At 51.1% G+C, this 25,561-nt stretch overlaps 1 protein-coding gene across 6 annotated transcripts in view; it reads right to left on the minus strand.

Moving 5' to 3' along the window:
* The window catches only part of FGFR1 (fibroblast growth factor receptor 1), a 50,128-nt gene extending 26,171 nt beyond the window's left edge, over nt 1–23,957 (minus strand). For 5 of the 6 annotated variants that reach the window (XM_052661528.1, XM_052661527.1, XM_052661526.1 and 2 more), the window contains exons 1-2: nt 23,810–23,957; nt 15,084–15,262 (exon numbers count right to left, since the gene is read on the minus strand). In XM_052661528.1, coding sequence (XP_052517488.1) covers nt 15,084–15,174 — 91 coding nt within the window. In that variant the 5' untranslated portion in view covers nt 15,175–15,262; nt 23,810–23,957. Of the gene's footprint in view, nt 1–15,083; nt 15,263–23,507; nt 23,627–23,809 lie in introns of those variants that run through there. The other variant, XM_052661525.1, reaches the window with a different exon arrangement.
* Nucleotides 23,958–25,561: the final 1,604 nt, after the last annotated feature.

Raw genomic sequence — 25,561 nt, forward strand, 5'->3', positions numbered from 1 at the left:
AACCACTGGACCAGCAGCAGTGGTGTTTTAAAAGGCAATGGTGTAAAAGCTGGTTTAACAGGTGGAGTGTCAGCTGGGAAGGTGAAAAGTTCTGGAGCTGGATGGTGGTGATGGTTGTACAATGTGAACGTATTTAATGCCACAGAACTATACACTTTAAAAAGGTGAATTTTATCATAGGTATATTTTACTATAATAAACAATATTGGTAGTGGACAATGTTAAGTTTGTTTGTTTGTTTTTAAGATGTTCTTACATGGCAAAATAAGTTGTCAACCCAAAATATTGGGAGGTGGGGATTTGGCTCATGAAATCTAAAAATCTGGGACTAATGGCCTCTCCACAGATTGGGAGGTAAGTGAGGGCCCACAGGGCCCATGGACGTACCATGTATTCATTCTCTCTCTCCTTCACATTCACCATGAAAGTATCTCGTTCTGTTTTCAGAAGCTCCAATACTTTGGCCACCTGATGCAAAAAGCTAACTTACTGGAAAAGACCCTGATGCTGGGAAAGATTGAGGGCAGGAGGAGATGGGGGTGACAGAGATGAGGGTAGCAGTTGGACGGCATCCCCGACTCGATGGACAGGAGTTTGAGCAAGCCCCGGGAGACAGTGATGTACGGGGAAGCCTGGTGTGCTGCAGTCCGTGGGGTCGCAAAGAGTCGGACACGGCTGAACAACAACAAACAAGAACTGTTTTCAGAAACTGAAAGAGCGTGGTTCGGGGATTTTTCTCCCTGAGATGAAATGGCTCTCAGAGCAGGTAGAAGAACCAGGACCAAAGGCTGCCTGGAGGGTCAGTGTCCACACTGGGGACTCCTGTGCTCAGGTGAGCTGGGGGATCTCTCAGACGAGCGTCTCATGAGAGACCGCCTACTGTGGGCAAGGCTCACATTCCGGGTGTCCTAAGAAACGAGAGCCCCCTTCGAAATCCTTGTCAAAACCACTTAGTCCCAAACTCTGCTTGAGCCCCAGGTGGTTGCAGAAAGAGTACTGGCATGGAAGTCGCTGGGATGACTGCGTGACCTGGGCCAAGTCATCCCTCTCTAGGCCTCCGTGGCCTCAACTCTGAGACAGGAAGGCCGACTGGACAAGCTCTAACTACCCTCCACCGCCTGGCCCCGCAGCTCTAACCAACGTTCTAAGTTTCAACCCAGCCTTGGGAATTGGGTACCAATCACTGTGTCCCCTCGGCCCCTACCAGCACAGCACACCCTCTTCAGTGAAGGAAGACAAGAGAGTGTAAGTTACTTTTCCTTAAAAGAGGTGAGGGGTCTTCCCTAGCGGTCCAGTGGTTAAGACTCTGTGCTTCCACTTAAGGAACTAAGATCCTACATGCCTAAGTAAGACACAAGGATGTAACATAGAGCAAAGAGAATATAGTCAATATTAAAGAAAAGAAAAAGAAGAAGCATGTGACCAAAATGAAACAGGTAAGACGCAAGAATGTAACGCACACGGCTTCCCCCCTGCCGATGGTTCAGCAGGTAAAGAATCCGCTTGCAATGCAGGAGACACAGGTTCGATCCCTCAGTCAGGAAGATCCCCTGGAGAAGGAAATGGCAACCCACTCCAGTATTCTTGCCTGCAGAATTCCATGGACAGAGGAGCTGGGCGGGCTACAGTCCATGGGGTGGCAAAGAGTTGGTCACTGAGTAACTAAGCACCATAAGCATGTAATATAAAGCACAGAAAACAGAGTCAATATTAAAAAAAAAAGAAATGAAAGAAAGGAACAGAAGAGGGGATTCCATTTTGGCCACAGAGTTATGGCCACCAGCAACTTCAATACATGTCTCTCTTCATCTTTTCCCTCTGGCCCGAGATGTTCCAGAAGAAATCTCAGAACTGAGGGTGTGGGGTAGCCCAGAGACTATGACTGAATAAGCTAGGAAGGTATTCTAGAAGAATTATCTCTCTATTTTTTTGATGCTCACTAGCTAGGCAAATAAATTTAAACAAATGGACTGGTAGTCAGTAGGTAGCGGTGAAAGACTCACATTATAAAACAAATGCCTCTTCCAAGTGTACCTTTCAGGCACTGAGAGAGGCTTGAAGAGAGCAAATAACATGGACTAAAGTTTTGGATGCCAAAGGGAGAGTTTCGTTCAGTAGGTTAGTCAAGGAACCTGACTCTTTAAAAGCTAATTCCTAAAACCAAAGGGAAACAAAACTTAATCCCCAAAGTAAACCCTGAAGTTGGATAATCAAGGGGCAGACATTTCCGAATGCAAAAGGTCTGATGATGGGAGAGCTGATGACATTCCAACGGCGGTGAGAACTGACTTCAAGCCCTAAGCAAAGCAGGAGGGCATTCCTGGAAAAGGGCTTCCTTCCCTCCAGACAGGCTTTCCGACAACTCTCTACTCCTCCGTCTTCCTCCCTCTGAAGCCCCCCAGCATTCAGACTCAGCCCTCTTTACCCTCCTCACCTCCCACTACAGAGGTTAGAGTCATAGGTGCCTATATTAAATAGACCCAAGTCAACTCCAGATCCTCCATTTATTTTAGCTGTTTAACCTCGGGAGTGTTCATTTGACCTCTCCAAGTCAGTTTCCTAAACATCTACCTTGTAGACTTTTTGAAGTGAGTGAGAATTAAGAGATATCAGAGATTCTCAAAGTGTGATCCCCAGACCAGCAGCATCCACATCTTTGGGGAACTTGTTAGAACCACCTGGCAGGGGCCCTGTTGCAGGCTCCAGAGCTCTAGGGGTGGACTGAGGCATGGTTTTTTAACAAGTCCACCGGGTGATGTCCCTACAGGGAAAATCTGAGAACCACTGCATTAGGTGATTCAATAAAGGGCTCAATATGGGGTAGCACTATCCCATTTTGCTGTACCATTTCATTGAAAAGGATTTCATTCCTATCTTCCCCATGTTTAAAACTGGAAATTGTTGGTATTTTCCCCTCTAGTTCCTTTTTAAAAAAAATTGGGAGTATGGATATTTTTTAACGGGGGGTCCCCTAGATTTTGTTTCTCAGTATTAATTTATCTGACTGTGCCGGGTCTTAGTTGCTGCACTCAAGATCTTTGATCTTCCTTGCAGCATGTGGGATCTAGTTCCTTGACTAAGGATCGAACCTAGGCCCCCGGCATTGAGGGGAGCATGGAGTCTTAGCCACTGCACCGCCAGGAAAGTCCTAGCGGAGTATAGTAGATTTACAATGTTGTGTTAGTTTCTGTTGTACAGAAAAGTGAATCAGTTATATATATACACATGTAGTGGTAGTGGTGTTAATCGCTCAGTTGTGTCCAATTCTTTGCGATCCCGTGGACTATAGCTGGCCAGGCTCCTCTGTCCATGGAATTCTCCAGGCAAGAATACTGGAGTGGGTAGCCATTCCCTGCTCTAGGGCATCTTCTGACCCAGGGATTGAACCCGGGTTTCCCACATTGCAGGTAGATTCTTTACCGTCTGGTCAGGAAGCGCGTGCGCACACACACACACACACACACACACACACACACACACACACTCTTCTTTAGATTCTTTTCCCATATAGGTCATTACAGAGTATTGAGTAGAGTTCCCTGTGCTTTACAGAAGGTTCTTATCAGTTGCAAGTATCTCTTTTTAAAAAAGAAAATGGATGGTTACTTCCCTGTGCGTTCATGCGTGTATTCATTTATTCAAAAAGTATTAACTGAGTGCCTAATACGTATCAGACACTAAGGTGCTGGAGTAAACAAAAAACAGAGCAAAACCTCTGCCTTCCTGACATATGTGTGCACACATGTCACCGCCCACCAACACTGGCCAGCTTGTCCTTTCACTTTAGGGAAGAAGCCTTCTCCTGTGGCTTCAGATGTCCTCATAACCTAGGTTTTATGTCCTTATTTGAGGTTGTCTTTGGGTGACTCTTCTTCAGTGAGTCACTTACTGTATTTTCCTACGTGGAGCCAGAGTGACACTGGCTGGGGCTGGGCCTGACCCATGGCAAGACTGGGGCAGGGATGCCCTCTGCCCTGGGTGTCCAATCCAGAGGGGCCACCAAGACTTGCAGGCTTTCCCCCCAAAGGTCATACAGACAGTTACTGACAGAACTGAAACAGGGGCTTTCCTGGTGGTGTAGTGGTTAAGAATCCACTTGCCAATGCAGGGGACATGGGTTCGATCTCTGCCAGGAAGGTCCTGCATGCTAAGGAACAACTAAGCCCGTGTGCCATAACTATTGAAGCCCTTGAGCTCTAGAGCCCGTGTCTGCACAAGACAAGCCACTGCAATGAGAAGCCCTTGCATCGCAACTAGAGAGTAGGCCCTGCTCACTGCAACTAGAGAAAGCCCGAGGGTAGCAGGAAGACCCAGTGCAGCCAAAAATAAATAAATAAAGTTTTAAAAAATGAAGTACTTAACATGGATGTGTATTTCCTATGTTTGGACTAATGAAAAATATAACTCTTAAGAAAAAAAAGAACTGGAAGAAAATATTTACCAAATAACTTACAGTAAATCTGTGTTCTATTCTTGGGACACACTTCAGACAGAATACTACAAATTAATATATATGCTGAATATCCTTTCAATTTAAGTATTTTGTGACTGGTCCGAGTGCATTATAATATATATATATATTTAAAAATATTACTTTGCTAAATATAAACACTAAGAAAAACAAGATTTTAAAACCCTATCACCTTGCGGATTTTTCTTTGCATTTCTTCATGTTTTAAATATAAAAAATATATATTACAATATACTATATATATATGTGTATATATGTGTGTATATATATATATATATATATATATATACACACACTGGTGGGGGCTTCCCACGTAGTACTGGTGGTAAAAAACTTTGCATATCAATGCAAGAGACATAAGAGACATGGGTTCAATCCCTGAGTCAGGAAGATTCCCTGGAGGAAGGCATAGCAACCCACTCCAGTACTCTGGCCTGGAGAATCCCCATGGACAGAGGAGCCTGGCAGGCTACAGTCCATGGGATTGCAAAGAGCCGGACATGACTGAAGCGACTTAGTGCACACACACACAAATACTGGAAGCCTCAAAAGGACACTAGAGCTCAGGCCTGCTGAGCCTTCTAGCCATGTTTATTTTCATCTATCAGACATTGTTGGACCATTTCAGAAGCAATCCAGGTGGTTTATGTGTCCAGACAACACACTATATTCTAAAACAAGTTTGACCAACAAGGAAAACTCAGGTGTGTACTCTGACGCTTTTAGAGACCTCTAATCCCAGACCTTCGCCAAGTGGGAGGTCTCAGCTACACTGGGAAAGGCTGTTTTATTCTATTGATTATTCTAGGCTAGGAAACCACTTTGACTGGGGTGGCTCACAGACCTATGAGCAATGCACAGCCTCACAGTCAAGAGCAGAAGAATATCCCACAAGAAAAGGCACAAGGCAAGCATCTGCAGCCTTACCCCAATCACACACATGTATGTACCACCCCAGAAAGGGAGGTGACGCCTACTTCTTGTGAGACAAAAGGGACCGAACTAGCAGCATTTAAATTGTAACACTGGTCTGCCTGAATTTTGGGGAGAAACCCAATTTGATAGAGAGACATAGTAAAAATATTTACTGGAGTCAGACCTACCTGAGCCTGAATTCCACTTTCACCTCCCATCAGCTCTGTGTGTGTGTGTGTGTGTGTGTGTGTGTGTGTGTGTGTGTGTGTGTGTGTGTGAGCAGCTCAGTAGTGTCTGATTCTCTGAGACTGTGGACTGTAGCCCAGCCAGGCTCTTCCATCCATGGGGTCCTCCATGCAAGAATACTGGAGTGGGCTGCTATTCCCTTTTCTAGGCCCATCAATTACATGACTTTAGATAAATTATTTAACTCCCTGAACCTCAGTTTCCTCATCTGATTATGGAAATAAAACCTATGGCCATGGGACTGGTGTAGAGGTAAAAATATGGAAAGGATGCAGAATGTGACAATGTAACAAACAGTATTTATTAGTTACAATTTTTAAAGATGCTACCTGGTTATCACCTTTCTGGGGCAGTTTGGTACTATGTAATCACGACTTTTTGGAAAAGGTCAGTTTTCATTCCAATCCCAAAGAAAGGCAATGCCAAAGAATGCTCAAACTACCGCACAACTGCACTCATCTCACATGCTAGTAAAGTAATGCTCAAAATTCTCCAAGCCAGGCTTCAGCAATACGTGAACCGTGAACTTCCTGATGTTCAAGCTGGTTTTAGAAAAGGCAGAGGAACCAGAGATCAAATTGCCAACATCCGCTGGATCATGGAAAAAGCCAGAGAGTTCCAGAAAAACATCTATTTCTGCTTTATTGACTATGCCAAAGCCTTTGACTGTGTGGATCACAATCAACTGTGGAAAATTCTGAAAGAGATGGGAATACCAGACCACCTGACCTGCCTCTTGAGAAACCTATATGCAGGTCAGGAAGCAACAGTTAGAACTGGACATGGAACAACAGACTGGTTCCAAATAGGAAAAGGAGTACGTCAAGGCTGTTTATTGTCACCCTGCTTATTTAACTTCTATGCAGAGTACATCATGAGAAACGCTGGGCTGGAAGAAGCACAAGCTGGAATCAAGATTGCTGGGAGAAATATCAATCACCTCAGATATGCAGATGACACCACCCTTATGGCAGAAAGTGAAGAGGAACTAAAAAGCCTCTTGATGAAAGTGAAAAAGGAGAGTGAAAAAATTGGCTTAAAGCTCAACATTCAGAAAACAAAGATCATGGCATCTGGTCCCATCACTTCATGGCAAATAGATGGGGAAACAGTGGAAACAGTGTAAGACTTTATTTTTTTGGGCTCCAAAATCACTGCAGATGGTGATTGCAGCCATGAAATTAAAAGATGCTTACTCCTTGGAAGGAAAGTTATGACCAACCTAGATAGCATATTAAAAAGCAGAGATATTACCTTGCCAACAAAGGTCCGTCTAGTCAAGGCTATGGTTTTTCCAGTGGTCATGTACAGATGTGACAGTTGGACTGTGAAGAAAGCTGAGTGCCAAAGAATTGATGTTTTTGAACTGTGGTGTTGGAGAAGACTCACTGAGAGTCCCTTGGACTGCAAGGAGATCCAACCAGTCCATCCTAAAGGAGATCAGTCCTGGGTGTTCATTGGAAGGCATAGATGCTGAAGCTGAAACTCTAGTACTTTGGCCACTTCATGAGAAGAGTTGACTCATTTGAAAGGACCCTGATGCTGGGAGGGATTGGGGGCAGGAGGAGAAGGGGACAACAGAGGATGAGGTGGCTGGATGGCATCACCAACTCAATGGTCGTGAGTTTGAGTGAACTCTGGGAGTTGGTGATGGACAGGGAGGCCTGGCATGCTGCGATTCATGGGGTCGCAAAGAGTTGGACACGACTGAGCGACTGAATGAACTGAATCATAACTTTTAGAATGTATCTAAAAGATTTTAGAATGTATCTAAAATCTTTGGATACATGGACAAATTTTACTTGTGAAAGTATGTTCACTTAACTGCAAACTATTGAAAATAACTTAAATGCTCAATAATGAGGACTGCATAAACAAATAAATCTTGTACATCTATACTTCTGTGTAGTTACTTGAGCATGATGAAAACATCTCTGCAAGGCAATAAGTACCTGCTTATGTTACAAACTAGTATATAATGTATAAATTACCTTTTGAAAAGTCATGTTGTATAAATGTAGGAAAAAACTAAAATAGATTCATTGCTAACAGTGATTATTTTTGGATGGTGGGCAGGTAAGTTTTTCTCTTTAGAAGCCTATATTTTCTAAATTTTCTATAATGAAACATTCCTTTTTTTTTATGTGGACCATTTTAAAAGTCTTTTTTGACTCTGTTACAATATTGAGTCTGTTTTATGTTTTGGTGTTTTGGCTGCATGGCATATGGGATCTTAGCTCCACGACCAGGGATCAAACACCCACCCTCTGCATTGGAAGGCAAAATCTTAACCACTGGACCAAGGAAGTCCCCCAAATATCCCTGGCTTAAAAGAGCAATAAAAACATTCTTTCTGATTGCACAGAACTTTGCTCTGGTGAAGGAAACAGCCATATATTAAATAATGTAAGGCAGAGGAAAGTCAGTGCTAGATCAAATGCTACACAAAGAGGAGAGGAAAAAAAAAATGATTTATTTGGAACCAGAGGAGGGCTTCAATCGGGAGATGGCCCTTAAGCTACACCTTAAGCTAAGAGTAGAAATGACAGAGTGAAAGCAGGAAAGGCTAGGGATGAACATTTCAGCTAAGGGACCAGGATAAACAATGGTTATAATTGCATGTGCATGCTATATTAAACCGAGAAGGCAATGGCACCCCACTCCAGTACTCTTGCCTGGAGAATCCCAGGGACGGGAGAGCCTGGTGGGCTGCCATCTATGGGGTCACACAGAGTCGGACACGACTGAAGCGACTTAGCAGTAGCAGCTGTATTAAACAAAAAAGAAGGAAGCCTTGTTTGGCCAGATGGATGGATGGATGGGAGAGAGGGAAGGAAGGAAGGTGGGTGGGTGGGAAGGAAGGAGGGATGGAGGGAAGGGAAGGAGAAAGGAAGAAAATGCGTCAGTAAACAAATGGCGAAGAAACCGTTAGCCAGAGGCTAGTTTTTAACCCTGGAACACAGAGGAAGGGATAAAGGCTTAAGTTCAACTTTCGTTGTTGATCAAGTATGTGAAGCTTTAGCACTGACGGTTTTTAATCTCTTTCCCTGCCCAAACTCATGACCACTAATGTCAAGTCTTCACCGAACTCCTTGACCCTCTCACCCACTTGAGGCTCAACACGCCTACACGTTAGGGCTGGGGAAACACAACCACATTCACACCAACACTCACGTCCTTTTTTTATACAACCTGTCCCAGGAGGCTTGGCCATGACACAACACATGGGCTCGGGAAGGAGCACCACGTTTTCAGCTCCACCCGGGCAATGGTTCTCAGTGCGTGGAACTAACTGGATACAGCCCATCCTGAGCCTTTAAATGAAGGCAGGGGGCACCTCGTTTGGCAAGGGGGTCAACGAGGGTCAGTGTGAACCGAGAACAGGACAGGGGGGCTCAGGGCAGGAGCCACGACCAGCCCGCTCTACTTGGCCATCACCAGCTGTGAGTCGGAGCAAGCCCTCAAGTTCAGGAGCAGCCCAAGTCCAGACAGTTTCTCCTAAGAGGAAACAGTCTGGAACTTCCTCCTGGCCTTAAGAGCCCAGGTCGAGCAGTTGGCTTGCAGCTGAATCACTTGGGGGGTGGAGGTGGGGGAGAGGGTGGGCAGAGGGAAGGGAAGTGCATGGAGGCGCCTTTTCTCCAGGACAAACAGGGAGGCCTGGGCAGCTGAATCCAGGAGATCAGCAGTGCCAGAAGCAGCTGGACTTTCCTGGTCAGCAGGGAAACAGCTGTCCCGCTGCCAGACTTTCGGGAGGCAAGAGGCAAAGGTGGCGTCCACAGGGTGAGCTGGAGCCCCCAGAGGCCCCCGAGGACCAAGGCCCTGTGAAAACAGGGCGCAGCTGCCGGTCAGGCTCTCTGACCCTGGACCTCGCCCTCCCGGAGCACGACTCCCCAGAACCCACTTCTCCCAAGGCCGTCCATCACCGCCCCAGACACGAGCCATCACTCATGGGCCAGGCCCTGTTGGCCCACCTCTCCAGGGGCATCCCTGGCCCTTTCTCTCCCTCTGGTCCCTGCCCACCCCCCTCGACTCCAGGGGGGCAGCCGTCACAGAAGCCAGGGGGACAGCAGCCCAGCCTGCTTCTCGGTGTGGGCTCCCTCCCTTCTCCCCACCCCGGGCCAGGGCTCTGGACAGCCATTTGTTCTTCCCTGAGAAATTCCTCCTCCCTGGCTTCAGGGGGGAGCTGGCCGGCAGAGCTGGAGTGGAAAATCAGTGAAGCTAATGGTGCAGCAATGCAGGAGCCAGAGCCAAGAGCACGGCCCTGGGGTGGCTCTGCCCGGCGTGGTCAGGCAGACACAGGAGCCCTCCCCGCCTCCCTCACAGCCTCTCCCAACCCCCACTCTCCGCAAAGCCCTGCTCCAGAACACTTGCCCACGCACCCTTCTCGGGCTACAAGAGCCACCCCTCCTGGGCGGGGGACAGAGAAGATCGTCTGGGGAAGCAGGGATAGCCCGGCGCCCCGCAGATTCCCAGGTCCTGAGATCCTCCAGCCTTGTTCGCCAGTGGCTCACCCTGCATCACTGCCCTCTGCTCCACGGAATGCCACCCGCCTTCCAGCACTGGGGATAAGAAGCTTCCCTTCAACGCCCCCCACCCCATGTGAATCCGAAGCAAACAGGTTCTTTTTGCAAAACTATCTGATATGGGGGATGGGATGGGATAGCCACTGGACACACTGGCCCAGCGGACACCGGTCCTCTGGCCGTACCGATCAGCTGCAGCCAGTGGGGCCGCGGCCTGTAGGAGGACAGCAGTGGGGCTGCCCCCTGCAGCCAGGTTGAAATGCATACCGCTTTGGGCCCAGGCGAGCTGGGGGAGCCCCTGGGGAGTTGCCTGGGGCGGCCAGAGCCTGGGACTGGACTTGAAGCTGGGGTGATGTCTCCAGTGCCACTCACTGCCTCCCCCACGGGCCCAGGTTTCTGCAGCACACAAAGACAAAGCCTCGCTTTGTGGCGCCCCAGCTTCCAGGGGGCTTGCAGCCAGAAATGGAAACGTGCGGCTTTTCCATTAAGGGTAACCTCTCCCCCTTCAACCGGCCACCAGACTCCTTCAAATCTGGGTAGGTGGGAGGAGCTGTAAAACCCCAGCCATTAAATCGTTTATTAGTTGCAGGTTTCTGAGCATGTAGGCAAGTATTTTGAGACTCATGTTGTGCCCTCCACCATGGGGTCTGGGGGTTTTAGCCTAGGTTATTGCTTTGAAAAAAGGGCAGGACCCCCACCCCCAACTATGTGACAAGTGGTCTTGCAAGCAGTTTTGGACTCGTCCACTTGCTCTTCCCCAAGTCTTATTCTAAAAGAGAGAAAAATACACAGAAACAAGCCTCTTCAAGCTCAAAGTGTCTTTCAAGCCAGTGCTTATCTTTCTAAAGGGGCATTCTTACTCCTTGGCCCATGAGCCCACTTCGGTCTCCCCCTACCACTCCCCCACAAAGCCTGGTCTGAAACCAGCTCAGCCTCTTTAAGATCCCAAACCTTAAAGAAAAGGGAAAGGAGAGGGGGAGAAGGAGGGAGGCTGGTTTTCCTGGAACCCTTATTAAATCAACTTTCCAAGGACAGCCAGAAACTCCAGGCCCTCCCTACTCCCCGAGGAGCATTTGCAGACTGGGGGAGGGGCTCTCAAGACACACACACACACACTCACCACACTCACTCACAGCAAAGCCTCTCTCTCTAAAGGGGAAATGCTCTCAGTCAGTGGGAGCAGGGTTTGGGGTAGTTAGTCTTAAACTTTTGGGCAAACCTTTTATATACAGTCCAGTCTTTTCTGAGGACAAGAGCGGCATTGTCATTCAATAATCAGCAGTAATACTTTACATTTATGATACCTTATAGTTTACAAAGCATGGAGAGAGATTTTCCCTTAGGGTTTCAGACAGTGGGGGCCGTGGTCTGACATCACCAAGCTCAGGATGGATAATCATGGGGAGGGGCTGACTCAACCAAGCAGGGACCCGATGCCCATCAAGACGAGTGGATTTCCTACTTCTGCATCCTAAGGCATTCCAAGTGTGGCCATGAAGCAAGCCCCTTACCCCCTGGTGCATCCCCAGAAAAGGTACCCACAGCTCCTATGTACGGTTCATTGACTATGTCCAGCCAGGGTTCTGAGAGCTTTGCAGACATTCACATCTGATATTCACAAGGATCTCTGGAGGAGATGTTCATTACCAATAAATATTACAGAGAGGCGGAGATGGACAGCCAACAGGCAACAGCCGGTAAGAAACGGAGCCAAAATCAAAACCGGAGCAGTCCAGGGAAAAGTTCATGCCCACAGTACATGAACACAACATACACGAACGTTCACAGCAGTTTTAGTAATAACAGCCTGAAGTGTGAACAACCCGATGGCCCCCATCAAGTGAAGGGATACACATTCACCAGATAATTTCATTATGAGAAATTCTAAAGTAGGCAAAACTAACCTTCAGTGACACCAAGTAGATCTGCCATTGCCCGAGTCCAGTGGACTGCAAAGGGGGCACGAGACAAGGTTTGGAGAGGATGAAAACATTTCATGGCTTTTCAACTGAGGGGGTAGTTATGTGGGATAATACTGTATTTATTAAAACACACTGAGCTCTACACTTATGATCAGTGCATTTTACAGAATGTGAGTGATACCTCAGTTAAGCTGATTTTTTTAAACATGGCACTGTTCCTTCCTTCTTCACCGCCACATCACCTCCTAACAGGCCCCCCTCCCACCCCCTCCCTCCTGTTCAGGGGAGTGGGGACCTCGTCCTGACCAAGACTTCCAGCCTCTCCCCCCAGCTTCCTCTCCCAGTCTGGACACAGCCAGAAGCTTCAAGGACTCTTTCCCCCTTCCTTCCACTCCATATGCTTAGACCCTTGGACATTCCTTTTCTGTTTACAGGAGCCCAGACTCGAGATGCTTACTATTCAGTTTCTCTACACTTCATTCACGGGCTGCAAAAGGTTTGCTAGAGAAAGTGGAAAAAACAAAAAAAAACAGCTTTGGGGTTGACCGTAAACTCATATCCTCAAACCTAACCCACCCCTCTTCGTGGCTGCCCATTGCTGCGGCTGACCCCAATTTCTACCTGCTCCTCACAACCTCCCATCCCGACCCACCTCCTTTACACTCGCCTTGTCTGTCTCTGAGGCCTCTCTGGTGGCTCAGACCGTAAAGCGTCTGCCTACAGTGCTGGAGACCTGGGTTCGATCCCTGGGTTGGGAAGATCCCCTGGAGAAGGGAATGGCCTCCCACTCCAGGGTGGCCCTACTCTTGCCTGGAAAATCCCAGGGATGGAGGAGCCTGGAGGGCTACAGTTCATGGGGGTTGCAAAGAGTTGGATACGGCTTCTCTTTCTCTATCTGTGTCTCTAGTCACCCAGCGTTGACATCCAACCTACTTAAGCCTATAGGTTTTATTTCTATAGTATCTCTGCTATTTTTCCTTCCTTCCTATTTTTCCCCACCCTAGTTCACTCCCTTTCTCCAGCTAGACATGCAAAAACAACTGTTAAAGTAGCTCGCCTCTGGGGACTTCCCTGGTGGTTCACTGGTTAAGAATTTGCCTTTCAATGCAGGGGACATGGGTTCAATCCCGGGTTGAGGAACTCAGATCCCACAAGCCATGGAGCAACTAAGCCTGCCACAACTAGAAAGGCGCCCGCATGCTGCAACTAAGACCCAATGCAGCAAAAAAAGAAAAAAAGTAACTCATTTCTCTGACAACAGTGGTGGGAGCAGCCATAACTAATCCATGCTTTACCAGCATGTGCTTTATGCGGATTATCTCACTGCATCCTGTGTCACTCTCCCCGTTTTAAAGATAAGCAAACTAAGGCTTAATGTGTTTGAGTCATTTGTCAAAGCACGTAACGCTGCTATTAAGTGGCGGAGCACGACTGGAACGTAGGTCCTTCTGACTTCTTCCTCCCATCCGTCCAAACTCAAATGCTTGAAAATCTGAAAGCTGGATCATGTCACTTTCTGCTCAAGATTTTTTAAGACTCCCAGTATCTACCCATTTAAGTACAGATTCCTCTGCAGGGCATTAAGGCTTCCATTCACTAACTCAGTCCAATTTTTCCAGGCATGATGTCCTCCAACTACCTATGCACCAGGTGAGGCCTTCTCCGAACGCCTTATACATCCTGCCCCAGCACCCCCTCATGCTGTTCCTCCTGGAACACCCGCATTTCCTTCCCACCCCCTGCCCATCCCTCTGGATCCTCTCAGAGGCTTTGCTGCCCCGCTTCCCTGGCATTCCCAATGCACTTTGTTGTAACTCTGCTGTGTGGTCTAAACACGGTTCACCTTGAATTTAGCTGCCTTTGTACTTGTCACCCTCTACCTGATGGTGAACTCCCTGTGGGTAGGACGGTCCCCCCTGTCCCACTCAGGGTCTCCAATATGTTCCAGGTCAGGCCCTGCCTTCAGTTCTGTCATTGAATGCAACAGGTACCTGCTTGCTCCAGCTTCTAGAAAGCCCCCTTCACCCTTCTCCCTCCTTCTTCATCACCCTACAAGGGGATAAACACGCTCACTCTTCATCTGTCACTCACACAGGTCCTGCGAGTGAGACTGGTGGCCCTTGACACGCAGTCACCATGTCACACGCATGCCTGAGCCCTTCACCCAGTGCCTGCCAACCTCCTCTGCTTCTGTCATCAGCTGCTGAGTCATAAGCCACACTACCTCTTGGCAGCAGAAATGCCCAAATATTAGTTCTCAAAGACCTTCAAAAGCTGCCAGGTGTGCTGTACCTGTAATCTCCACGAGGTATTTTCACAAGTCCGGAAAAATGCCATCAGCGGTGGGGGCAAGTCTTTCCTGTTACTAAAAATCCCTCTGAATTCCCAATAAACTACAGGTCTCTACCAGCACCTTCATCCTGCAGTGCTCTTCAAAATCTCTTTGAAATCCCTCCAGCAGTTTATCCGAAGCAAACCTCTTACCAAGCCTCCCAACAGGGCTTGTGAGACATGGTCAAGACAGAACAGCAGGCACGTGGCCGTGATGGCCAACCCTCATAAAAGACACGTCTTGGGAACGATTTCTAGAAGCCAGAGGTCTGTATGAAGCTCCCACATCCCTCCACATCCTCTGAAGACCATCCAAGTTCTAAATCCAAGTTCACAGGTCACCACACCCCACCGCACCACCCAGCTCCCACTTTAGACACCATCCAGCTTAGGGAGCTGGCTCTTGGGTTCCAACCAGAAGCTCTTTTTTTTAAGGAGGAGAAAAGCACAAACCCACCCTGAGCATGTCATCTCTGGCAGACAGATGTCGTTGGCCTTCACAACCCAACCTCTGATGAAGCTGGCTGTGTTTACTGGCAGGCCCCAGCCAGCTCAGGGGTTTCTCCTGTAGGCCCCCTGGGATGGAGCCTGCCTGGCTGAGCACAGCACGTCCGGCCTGGCCCACCCTGCTGCTGAGGGCTGTGTGCCCGCACTGGCCCTCTGCCTGCGCCTTACCTTGCTCCGGCAAGGTCGGGGCCGGCTTGGCAGTGCAGAGCGTGGCTGTGACCAGCACGGCCCAGAAGAGGAGACACTTCCGGCTCCACATCCCAGTTCTGCGGTTAGAGGTTGGTGACCAAGCTCCACACCTCCATGGAGACTCCGCTGTGGGCTTGATCCTCCTTTGCAAGCTGACTCTGGGGAGAAGAAAAAAAAAACCAAACCCGAAGTTAGAAGGGTCTGAATGGCAGGGTGGGGGGTCCACATCGCAAGGAGAAAAAAAAGAGGGAAACCTGTCACACGGCCACCCTGCCCAGAAGGTGCCCGAAGCAATCTCTTACTCCTTGAGACACAAAGAAGGGAATTGTTGTCCTGCCCCAACGCTGAATTGGAGGTTAGAAGCCTTAATTAGACCAAGGAGGGCTTTAATTCACTCCAACAACTATTTACTGAGCGTGGACTGTTTCCCATATTGGGAAGATTGTCAAGCTCCCCAAGGCATGAGCCCCACGATCCATTGTGCTGGGAAAGCGAACAGCCTCAGGAAAGTCTCCCAGAGGGTGCCCGGGGGTACGAATGTGACCTCTCCCAGGATAAGTCTTCACTTCCTCTAGGGCACACCAACCCTTCAGTGAGGGGTGAAGAGAGATGAGGAATCATGGAATAAGTCCCCAAACTGAGAGCCATGTGAGACGCTGCACCTCTCTGGACCTACACGGCGAGGAAGCTGAAATAAGCCATCTCCAGGGTGCGTTCTTTTTGTCTCTACAACTGGACCCATCACAGGGACCTCTGGGATTCCAGCAGCTTTCCCTCATGGAGACAACACAACTCTCACCAGCTCCTTAAACAATGCCTCCGAGTGGGGAGCTGTGAGATGGGGGGCCCAGTTCTCTCTGAGACCGAGAGGTGCCAGCAGTCGTCCAGCAGAAATGGATCCAGACGTGGGGAAAGGTCGTGCAGAAGAAGGTTTCTTGAAAGGCCTGACTCAAAGATGGCTCATGCCAACCCCGGTGAAAGGCACGGACTGCGGCCCTTTATCCTTCTCCTGTCTGAAAGTGTCAGTCACTCAGTCGCATCCGACTCTTTGCGACCCCATGGACTGTAGCCCGCCAGGCTCCTCTGTCCATGGGATTCTCCAGGCAAGAATACTAGAGTGGGTTGCCATTTCCTCCTCCAGGGGAATCTTCCTGACCCAGGGATCAAACTCAGGTCTTCCACATTGCAGGCAGATTCTTTACTGTGTGAGCCACCAAGGAAGTCCTTCTCGTGTCTAGAGCAGCAACATGTAAAACAGTCCTCCAGGGTCTTCAGGATAATGGTCTTTGCTGCTCAACCTTTCCTAAGTGATGACCCTTCTGCGCACCATTTGGGCTGCAAGGGGATGACCCTCTCAGTCTTCCAGGTGGCTTTTGTCCTATATACTCCAGGGAACCATCCGAGTTATTCAGAGAATCCACTTCCCCGGAACATGTCCTCATGTGGTGCTTCAGCCTGGCCTCCCCGGAGCCAGATGGGGCCCCTTGTGAGTGAGTCAGTCCCGGCTGGCAGAAAAACCCCTGGATTCCTGGCCTCGTTCTCAAGTGCCTGCCAGCGCGGAAGATGCAGGCAGTGCCTGCGTCCCTCCCAAGGCTTTCCTGAAATGTTTTAATGATTTCAAATCAAACAAGAAGTAAACATTTCTGTTTTTCTGAATTTAGGAAAAGGACTAGACGAGACAGAATCGAGTAAGCATTTACTGTACCTAAAACCCGTGCCAAGTGTGGACTAGGTATGATTTTAAACTATAAAACTTCAGCTCTTCTTCACTATGAACTTCGGGGAGGGTGGGAATTATTATTGCCCTTTAAGCAATGGGGAAACTGAGACTCAAAGAGGTTAAGTGCCTTGCCCAGGGTGCAGTGGGGAGGTAAGAGCATGGGGTCTCCATCACCTGGGCTTTCGGAAGCCAGAGGGGATGATCAGGGACTTCCCTGGTGGTCCAGTGGCTAAGACTCCACACTCCCAATGCAGGGGACCTGGGTTCAATCCCCGGTCTGGGAACTAGATCCCATATGCTGCAATTAAGAATTTGCATGGGGACTTCCCTGGTGGTGCAGTGGTTAAGAATCTGCCTTCCAACACAAGGGACCTGGGTTCGATCCCTGGTCAGGGAATTAAGATCCCACATGCTGAAGAGCAAAGACACCTGCGAGCTGCAACGAGCCACAGCTAAGATTCGACACAGATAAAAAAAAAAAAAGAATTGCATGCTGCAACTAAGACCTGGCACAGCCAAAAAAATAAATACAAATAAATATATATAAAAAAATGGAATGATCAAAACTGGATGAAAGCTCATTTTCTCCAGAGGGTAACTCCCCGTGTCTCACAGAAACCATGTAGATAAGGACAGATCCCAGGTGACTCTGGCAACCGGAAAGGGTTCTTTTTTTTTCCCCCAACAATTTATTCATTGATTTACTTTATATTTGGCTGTGCTGGGTCTCTGTTGCTGCACGTGGGCTTTCTCTAGTTGCAGCGAGTGGGGGCCACTCCCTAGGTGCAGTACGTGAGCTTCTCATTACAGCGGCCACTACTGTTGCAGAGCACAGCCCTGGGTGCACAGACTTCAGGAGTTGCAGCACGCGGGCTCGGTAGTGGCCCACGGGCTTAGTTGCTCCTCGACAAGTGAAACTTTGATTCTCAATTTCTTGGCTCAAGAGAAAGACCCTTGGAAGCAGCTCCTGAGTGTACCGACTAGGACACAGGACAGGCCTGATCCCCAGCCAGGGACAGAAGCGATGCTGGCCAGAGAATATGCCGAAACCACCTTCCACATCTCGTTACATCCCCAAGATACACCAAATGCATGCAGCGCAGTCACCAAGAAAGGTACACCTGACTAAGAACCTAAGTAAGTCCCCTAGGAATGGCCAGAGTCAGGAACAAATTTTTAGTATCCAAGGAGAAAGGGTGGTATCATCTCGAGATGATAAAGCTGGTTTTCAAAGGTAGCAGGGAGGCAGGTCACTCTGCCTGCCCCCCCCCCCCCCCCCCCCCCCCGCCAACCCCCAAGAGCCTGCCCACCTCCTCACAGGTGGGGTCTGGCTGCTGGCTGCCCTCTTTCGGCTCTGTGATCAACACATTTCAAACTAATCTGGCAGCTTCCCTGCAAAAGTCTCTTCCGTTCCTCCCCCTCTGGGCACTGAGTCCCCAGTCTGTAAAACAAAAGATGTTCAGAAAACCCAGCTCCCTGGGCAACCACTTCTGGAACCAGAAGGTAAGTTGGGTACACATCCCACTACGGAAAACACAGCGACACAAACCACTAGTCCACACACTGTTTGGAACCCTGGGGACTGTCCCGTCCCCCTTCACCTCACCTTCTTCCCATGCTACTAATTAAGGAATTCTTTAAGTCCCTTAGGGACAGTCTCCTTCCTCCACTGCTTGACAGATGTGACCTGTAGCCCCGCAGGTGCACACAGCAGCTGGCCCCATCAGCCTCTCTCCAGCAGTTTCATCTCCTGGGACTGGCAGCCCAGCTCTGGCTCTGGGTGCAGAGGTCCTCACTGGGGGGTGAGGAGGGGGAAAAAGAAGGAGGAGGGGCAGGGAGAGGACACGTAACATCTCGGTTTTCCCACTGGTCGTCAGGGGGAGCTGAAATATTATAGTTGCCTTGCCTACACCACAGGGGGTGACGAGCCTTAAACCCGCAGCGTGGGTGAAAGGACTTGCTCTCTCCTCTTGAAAACACTAATCAAATGTAAGGAATTATCTATAAACATTGTGCTTTGAGTCACTCCTTGATAGCACTCTCAGGGGACTTTGGTAATTGGCAACCGGACGACATGAACTTCCTGCCTTTGCAAAACCATTTCTTCCTCTCCAGTCTTTCCAAACCCCACACTCTAGACCTCAGGGTCCGTTCCGTGTGGCCCCTCATGGCTATGGAACCCTTGAAACGTGGCCAGTGCAAGTCGGAATGTGTTGGAAATCAAAAGTACATACTAGAATGTACAGTCTCTCAATGATTTTTTAAAAATACTGATTACATGTTCAAATGATAATGCTTCACATATATTGGGCTAAATCAGATATATTTTTGAGATCCAGGTGAATTAATGAAAATGCATTTCACCTGTTCCCTTTTCAAACGTGGCCACTAGAAAACTCTGAGATCCAACTCGGCCTGTGTTACACTACAGAGGACAGGACAGCTCTGGGTAACCTCCACGGCCTGCCAAGCGCTTCTTCGCCCTTCCTCTATCCTTGGCAGGCCACGGTCTCTCATTCCTCTCTGATTCTCGGAGCCCCGCCTCAACCTGCCACGTCTTCCACAAGTCTTTTTGGGCCTTTTGAGGATCCTCTGAATTTCCAAAAACGTCCACCACAGGGTGGCAAGCTCCTATAGAGGAGGGTCTGCATTGGTTTACTCCTTGCTGATACCCTTAGCACCTGACATCTACACAGCAGATGCTGCTGCATTTGGTAACTGGATGAATAAATGAATGAAACAAAGAAGGGCCGATTGGAAAGAAACTGACAGAGCTGCACTTGCAGAGAAGAGGTTGACAACGCCAGAGAAAATCGTCAGGCGCTCCCTGTTAGCCAGCCAAACTCGATTTCAAAGCATACCAACCTGGACATTTTCTAAACATCTTGATTCCTCAGACTTGAGGAAGTAATGCCAAAACTTTAATCCCTTTAGTTGGGAATAAGACTTTTTAACAGAAATGGTTGCTTTTCCCCAAAGTGAGCATTCCCTACTCCCGGCAGAGAGTGGCAGGGCAAATACTCCACAAACACCCGACAACACATCCACAGCTCGGCTTGCGAAATGTGACTGGGTCCAACAGAAATGCTCATTTAAAAGTTTTGAGTCCTTGTAAAAAAAAAAAAAAAGTGCCCAGATGTCCCTGGGAGTGAGGTATGTAAGAAATGAATAATAAGAAGAGAAACTCTAACTGTCCCACCGTAATCTAGGAAGCCTTGCCACTGAAGACAGGATGGCTTGTGGACCACCATACGCTTGGAGGTGTTCACCCAGGTGAGGGCTGTTTTCTGGGAGCCTGAACGTGGCTCCTTGTAATTGCAAGTGGAATGGTGATGAGCAGGGAATTTCTCTCAGGAAGATGCAGACTTAGGGAGAAAAGCAATTCTCTTAGTCCAGGTCCGCTTTTTAATCCTCTCTGGAAACCCCAGAATCTTCTCTGAAGCTCTGCATCTGGACTCCCAACAAGTCCTGGGGTTGACTCAGACCTTTTACAAAGCTCCTGGGAAGCCAAATGCGAGACCTGTTTCCCAAGAGGAAATTAAAACTCCTCTCCAGTGAGGTGAGGCCTTTTCAGAGTAAGATGTTTGAATCACTTACTCTGTAGCTCCTTCTGCAGCAACAGGCTGAAACCTTCCTAGGAAGCTCTTAATCACGGCCATTTTGATGAGAGAGATTAAAAAATGGAGGCCTGAAGAAAGTGTTCAGAGGCCACTAAAGGCCCAAGCTCACAGGAGCAAATCTCTTCTTTTAGGACTCATTTTTTTTTTTCAGGCCAAAACAAACAAAAAGCACTCCCCAAACACCCCCAAACAAACAAAAAGCAGACAACTAAAAGCCAAAGCAGTCCAGCCTGGTCTCCGTGGCTGGAGGCTACCTCCTCCATTCTCAACTCCATCCTCCTGGCCTCTGGAGTCCACAGGAACAAAGCTGGACCAGACCTAAGTCTGGAGATGTTCTGATCCTCTCCCCCAGGAGGGGTGGGGCCATAGCACCTTCCAGGCTCCTTCTCTGTGTCTTCTCCTGCTTTTTTGGCTTCACTTGCTATTCTAAGGGTGCCTAACGGAACTTTCTCACATCCTCCATGGCCAGGAGCCAAGGAAAAGAAGTAAGTACCCAAGGCTCTCTACTTGGGAGCCAAAGAAAACAGTGCCCACTCCGGCCCAAATCCCATTCGTGAAAATGCCTCCCAGACGCGCATTTCTACGGGCACCGTCAGAGCAGACAGCGCGCGGGGTGCACACTGTCCAAGTGGCTCTTCACCCGGATGACCCTCATTAAAAAGCTGACACTCTGCTATGACTAAGAATAAATGCAACAGATATTTCAACGAGCTCCTCACCCGATTCAGTATGCAACCATCGCAGGCTGGAGCCGAGACCCTCGGCAGCTTCCCAGTCCCCAAACACCTGGCATTCCTCGGGGTGGGGGGGAGTTGGCGGCGGGTGGGGGGGGAGCGGTCCACGGCAGCAGCCCTGGAGGACTTCCCAGCCATTTGGGGGCGGGGGCGGGGGCGGGTGGGAAGGGGGTAGAATACGTAAACAAGTCATTAGGGAGGCAGGCCATCCTCCCTAAGGTCTCTGGGTCTCCCCGACCAACACCACCAAGGGCTTCCCCTGGGTCACTGGAAGGAAGGCTGATGACCTAGGCTTGGGGCGGGGGGGCGGGGGGGCGGATAATTAACCAGCAGAGGCACGTCCCAAGGGGCCCTGCTACTTGGCCTTTAAGCAAGCCTCAAGGAGGAAACGGGGAGCCCGGGCCAATAGTTGGGGGGTGGGCGGGGGAAGATGGGGAATGGCCACTTTCTGCCCCACAGTCTCAAGGCTAAGGTTGTATAATTTAGACTGTTTTCCAAAAAAAGCGCAGGGCCGGAGGTGCAGAGGATAGAGCGCCATCTGCGGAGGAAACAGTCACCTTAATTACCATGTCTAGAGAAAGTGCGATTTCATTACAGCCTCCGAACGACCGCCCAAAGGAGGAAACCAGAGAAGTGTTTTCAATTTGAAAGAGGCTGGAGAGGAGAGGGTGAGAGACCAACTCTCCCCACCCTCTCGCAACTTTGGAACCAGAAAGCCCTTTCCTGCCTCGAAGGGCAGAACCAAAAACCCTCAACAGGCCAACCCCTTTCAAACCTGCGGCCGGCGCGGACTTGGTAAAACGCCCCACGGTAGCCTCCGGGAGCGGCCGCCCAAAGAAAGAACTCCTTCAAAACACCGAGGGAGCCACAGCCCGGGCCCCCCTCCCACGCCCAAGCCGCTGCGCCCCGGGCTCGCTCCAGGGAGGGTGGAAAAGGGGACGCGTGACGCCACCGCCGGGCGGCCCGAGACCCGGCGGCGGGCTCCGGACAGAGTCAGACACTCCCGCCGCTCCGGCTCTAACTGAAAAGGGAGGAGGCTGCAATGCTCCGGTTCCAGAAACTTCTGTCAGGGCCAGCTCTGGGTCAGACCGGTGGCCAAAGAGGCCACCACTTATCAGAGGAGATATTGTCATCCCCTAAACCTCCTCTCGCCGGCGATGCCTCTTTCCCGCACGAGCCAGAAAGCGCCAGCACAGCCTAAGTACCCTGGCATCCAGGGTAACTTCTCTCCCCCAGTCCCAGCGCCTCGTCCCCAAGTCTTAAGAAAAAATCGTAAAGAGCGAGGTGGTGAGGACAAGTTATAGGATCCCCGTTTCGATCCGGGGGAGGGGGCAGGGAGGAACAGGGACGTTCAAGCGGCTGCGGTGTACCCGGGTGGGGTGAAACGGAACCAGATGCGGCGGCTACATCTGGAAAATGGGGCGGGGGGGGGGGGGAGTATTGGTGGGGAGGTGGTGGGGAGACACGGCGGAAACTTTGAACAGGGCCAAAGCCTCTGGGTCCAGACAAGAGATGCAGGTTTCACCGCTCCCCAAGCCCTCCACTCCCCAACCAGAGGCATCTGACTGCTTTCATAGGATCTGGGTTAAATGATTCCATTCTACAACGTCAATAAATTCCTCTGCAAACGAAGGTTCCAGCCCCTCTCTTCTCCTCACCCCAAACATAGCGGGAAAGGGGAGCGGGAAGGGGGCAGAGGGTTCTGGGCCCGCGAAGCAACAAGCACCGGTGCCGAGCGAACCGCACCGGACAAAACCCTCATCCCTTCCCCCACCTCCTCGAACCAGATAGGAACTGACCAATCCCCTCCCCCAGACCCCGTAATGGGGCTTAACCTCACCCGCTGGGCGCCCTCCCCTTCCCCAAACTTCCGACCCTTTCAGAGAGGGACTAAGTCGGAGATCAGCGCCTCTCGAAAAAGGGAATTCCTTTCTCGCTCTTCGCTGAAGCAGCTTCAGCCATTTGGTGACGACACCCCCCTTTAAAACCGACTGGAAGAGAAGCGAACCGACCCCTCCACTTCCTTCCCCCTTCAGGCCCCCAACCGCCCACCCGCCTGCGGCAGTGACCCCAGACTTTCCCGGAGATGGAAAAGGACTTAGGAGGACCCCGGATTTTTTCTTTTTCTTTTTCTTTTTTTTAGCGTTCCACCCAAAGCTACCTGCTGGATCGCGGAGACTCGCATGGGTGGACTAAAAGGAGATGGTGTGGAACGCAACACACACACACACCCCCCACCGCGCTGCCCGCCCCCGCCTGCCTCCCCAGGCCCAGGAAACCCAGGACCGCCGCCGCCTCGGCCCCGGGCCCTGTCCCTCCCCGGACTCACCGCGGAGCCGCCGCCGCCTCGCCAGCTCCCCAGCGCGAGTTGGCGGAAAAGTTGGGCGGCGGGACGGGCGCGGGGAGGGGGCGCAGAAGGCGACGCGAGCGGAGGGAAGGGAGGGGAGACAAAAGGGGGGCGCCGGGAGCTGGGCAGGGAGCCGGGGGTGGAGAGGGGCGGGTAACGAGCGGAGGGAGGCGCCGGACCCGACTGCGCTGCGGCGGGGAGAGCGCGCGGCCGGGAGGCTCCGGCGCCGGGGGCCCGCCCGGGACGCGGAGCCCGCCCCGGATCCGGGGCGCCGCGGCTCTTACCTCACTCGGCGCTGCGGTTCCGCCTCTGGAGAGTCCGCCGTGGCTCGTGCGGGCGGGCGGGCGTCCGCGTCTCTGGCTCCGGCCCGCCGCCCCCGGGCTCCGCTCGGGTCCTGGCGGGGCCGCAAGAGCCCCCGCGGCCGGCGCTCGACTCCCGGTGGCGCTCGGGGCTCGGCGCCTCCAGCCCGGGCGGGAACAATGGAGCCGAAGCTGGTGCCCCGGAGGCGGGGCGGGGGGGAGGGCTCCTGTCCGCCGCCCGGGGTCTCCAGACCCTGTGGCCCCCCCCTCTCCAGCACCGGGCGGCGGCCCTCAGGCTTCTGGTAGCCCGGGCTCCATCGCCTGGCGGGGGCCCCGGCGCCGCGGCGTGCCCGACTGCCGCCCTGGTCCCCTGCGCCCGGCGGGGCGCCCCTCGGACCGCAGAAAAGTCCTCGGGCTCCGCCGCTCTTCCAGCTGCGGCGCGCGCTCTCGGCCGGGGAAGGCGAGGTCGCCGCAATGCGCTAAGCGGAGTCTCGGGGCTGTCCGGGCGTCGCCGCCCAGCTCTGGGCACAGCCCGGGCTCCTCCGCGCGCTGCGGCTGGACCAGACTTCGGGCTCCCGCGCCGCGCCGCAGCCACAGCCGAGGCCGCCGCGCCAGTGCCCGCAGGAGCGCTCCGAGCGCTATGCGCCGGCAAGGCGCGAGGGCTCCCTCTCTCACTCCCACCCCGCGCTGGTCCCACCTCCTCCGCCTCCCCCTGCCGCTGCCTGCTGGGCCTTGTAGTTCTGAGCCGAGCGCCCCCGAGACGGGGGGAGCGGGTTGAGTCGCCCGGCGCTCTGCTGCTCCTTTGCCTCAGTCTGTCTGGCCTCCTTTGACGCGCGTGCCCGCCCCTCCAACTGAGCCCCTCCAGGAGGGCGCACGAATTTCGGGCCGTGGATGGATGAGCAGTTGGAGGGATGGAGATGAGACCCTGAAGCCCTCAGGCTGCACACGGTAGCACTTTGGACTCTGACCGAGTGCCCTGGGGAAACGATGTTCTCGCTCTGTATCTCAGTTTTCACATCTGTAAAAGAGGATAGCAAAGAGATCAAACCAGTCAATCCTAAAGGTCAGTTCAGTTCAGTCGCTCAGCCGTGTCCGACTGTTTGCCACCGCATGGACTGTAGCACGCCAGGCTTCCCTGTCCATCATCAACTCCCCGAGCTTGCTCAAACTCATGTCCGTCGAGTCGGTGATGCCATCCAACCATCTCATCCTCTGTCGTTCCCTTCTTCTGCCTTCAATCTTTGCCAGCATCAGGGTCTTTTCCAATGACTCAGTTCTTCGCATCAGATGCCCGAAGTATGGGAGCTTCATTTTCAGCATCAGTCCTTCCAGTGAATATTCACGACTGATTTCCTTTAGGATAGAGTGGTTGGATCTCCTTGCAGTCCAAGGGACTCTCAAGAGTCTTCTCCAACACCGCAGTTCAAAAGCATCAACTCTTCCGTGCTCAGCTTTCTTCATGGTCCAACTCTCACATCCATACATGACTACTGGAAAAACCATAGCTTTGACTAGATGGATCTTTGTTGGCAAAGTAATGTCTCTGCTTTTTAATATGCTGTCTAGGTTGGTTATAACTTTTCTTCCAAGGAGCAAGCATCTTTTGATTTCATGGCTGCAGTCACCATCTGCAGTAATTTTGGAGCCCAAGAGACCAACCGTAAACATTCATTGGAAGGACTGATGCTGAAGCTCCAGTACTTTGGCCACCTGATGCAAAGAGCTGACTCTTTGGAA

The sequence above is a fragment of the Budorcas taxicolor genome, chromosome 24, assembly GCF_023091745.1.
Source record: "Budorcas taxicolor isolate Tak-1 chromosome 24, Takin1.1, whole genome shotgun sequence".
NCBI classification, from domain to species: Eukaryota; Metazoa; Chordata; class Mammalia; order Artiodactyla; family Bovidae; genus Budorcas; species Budorcas taxicolor.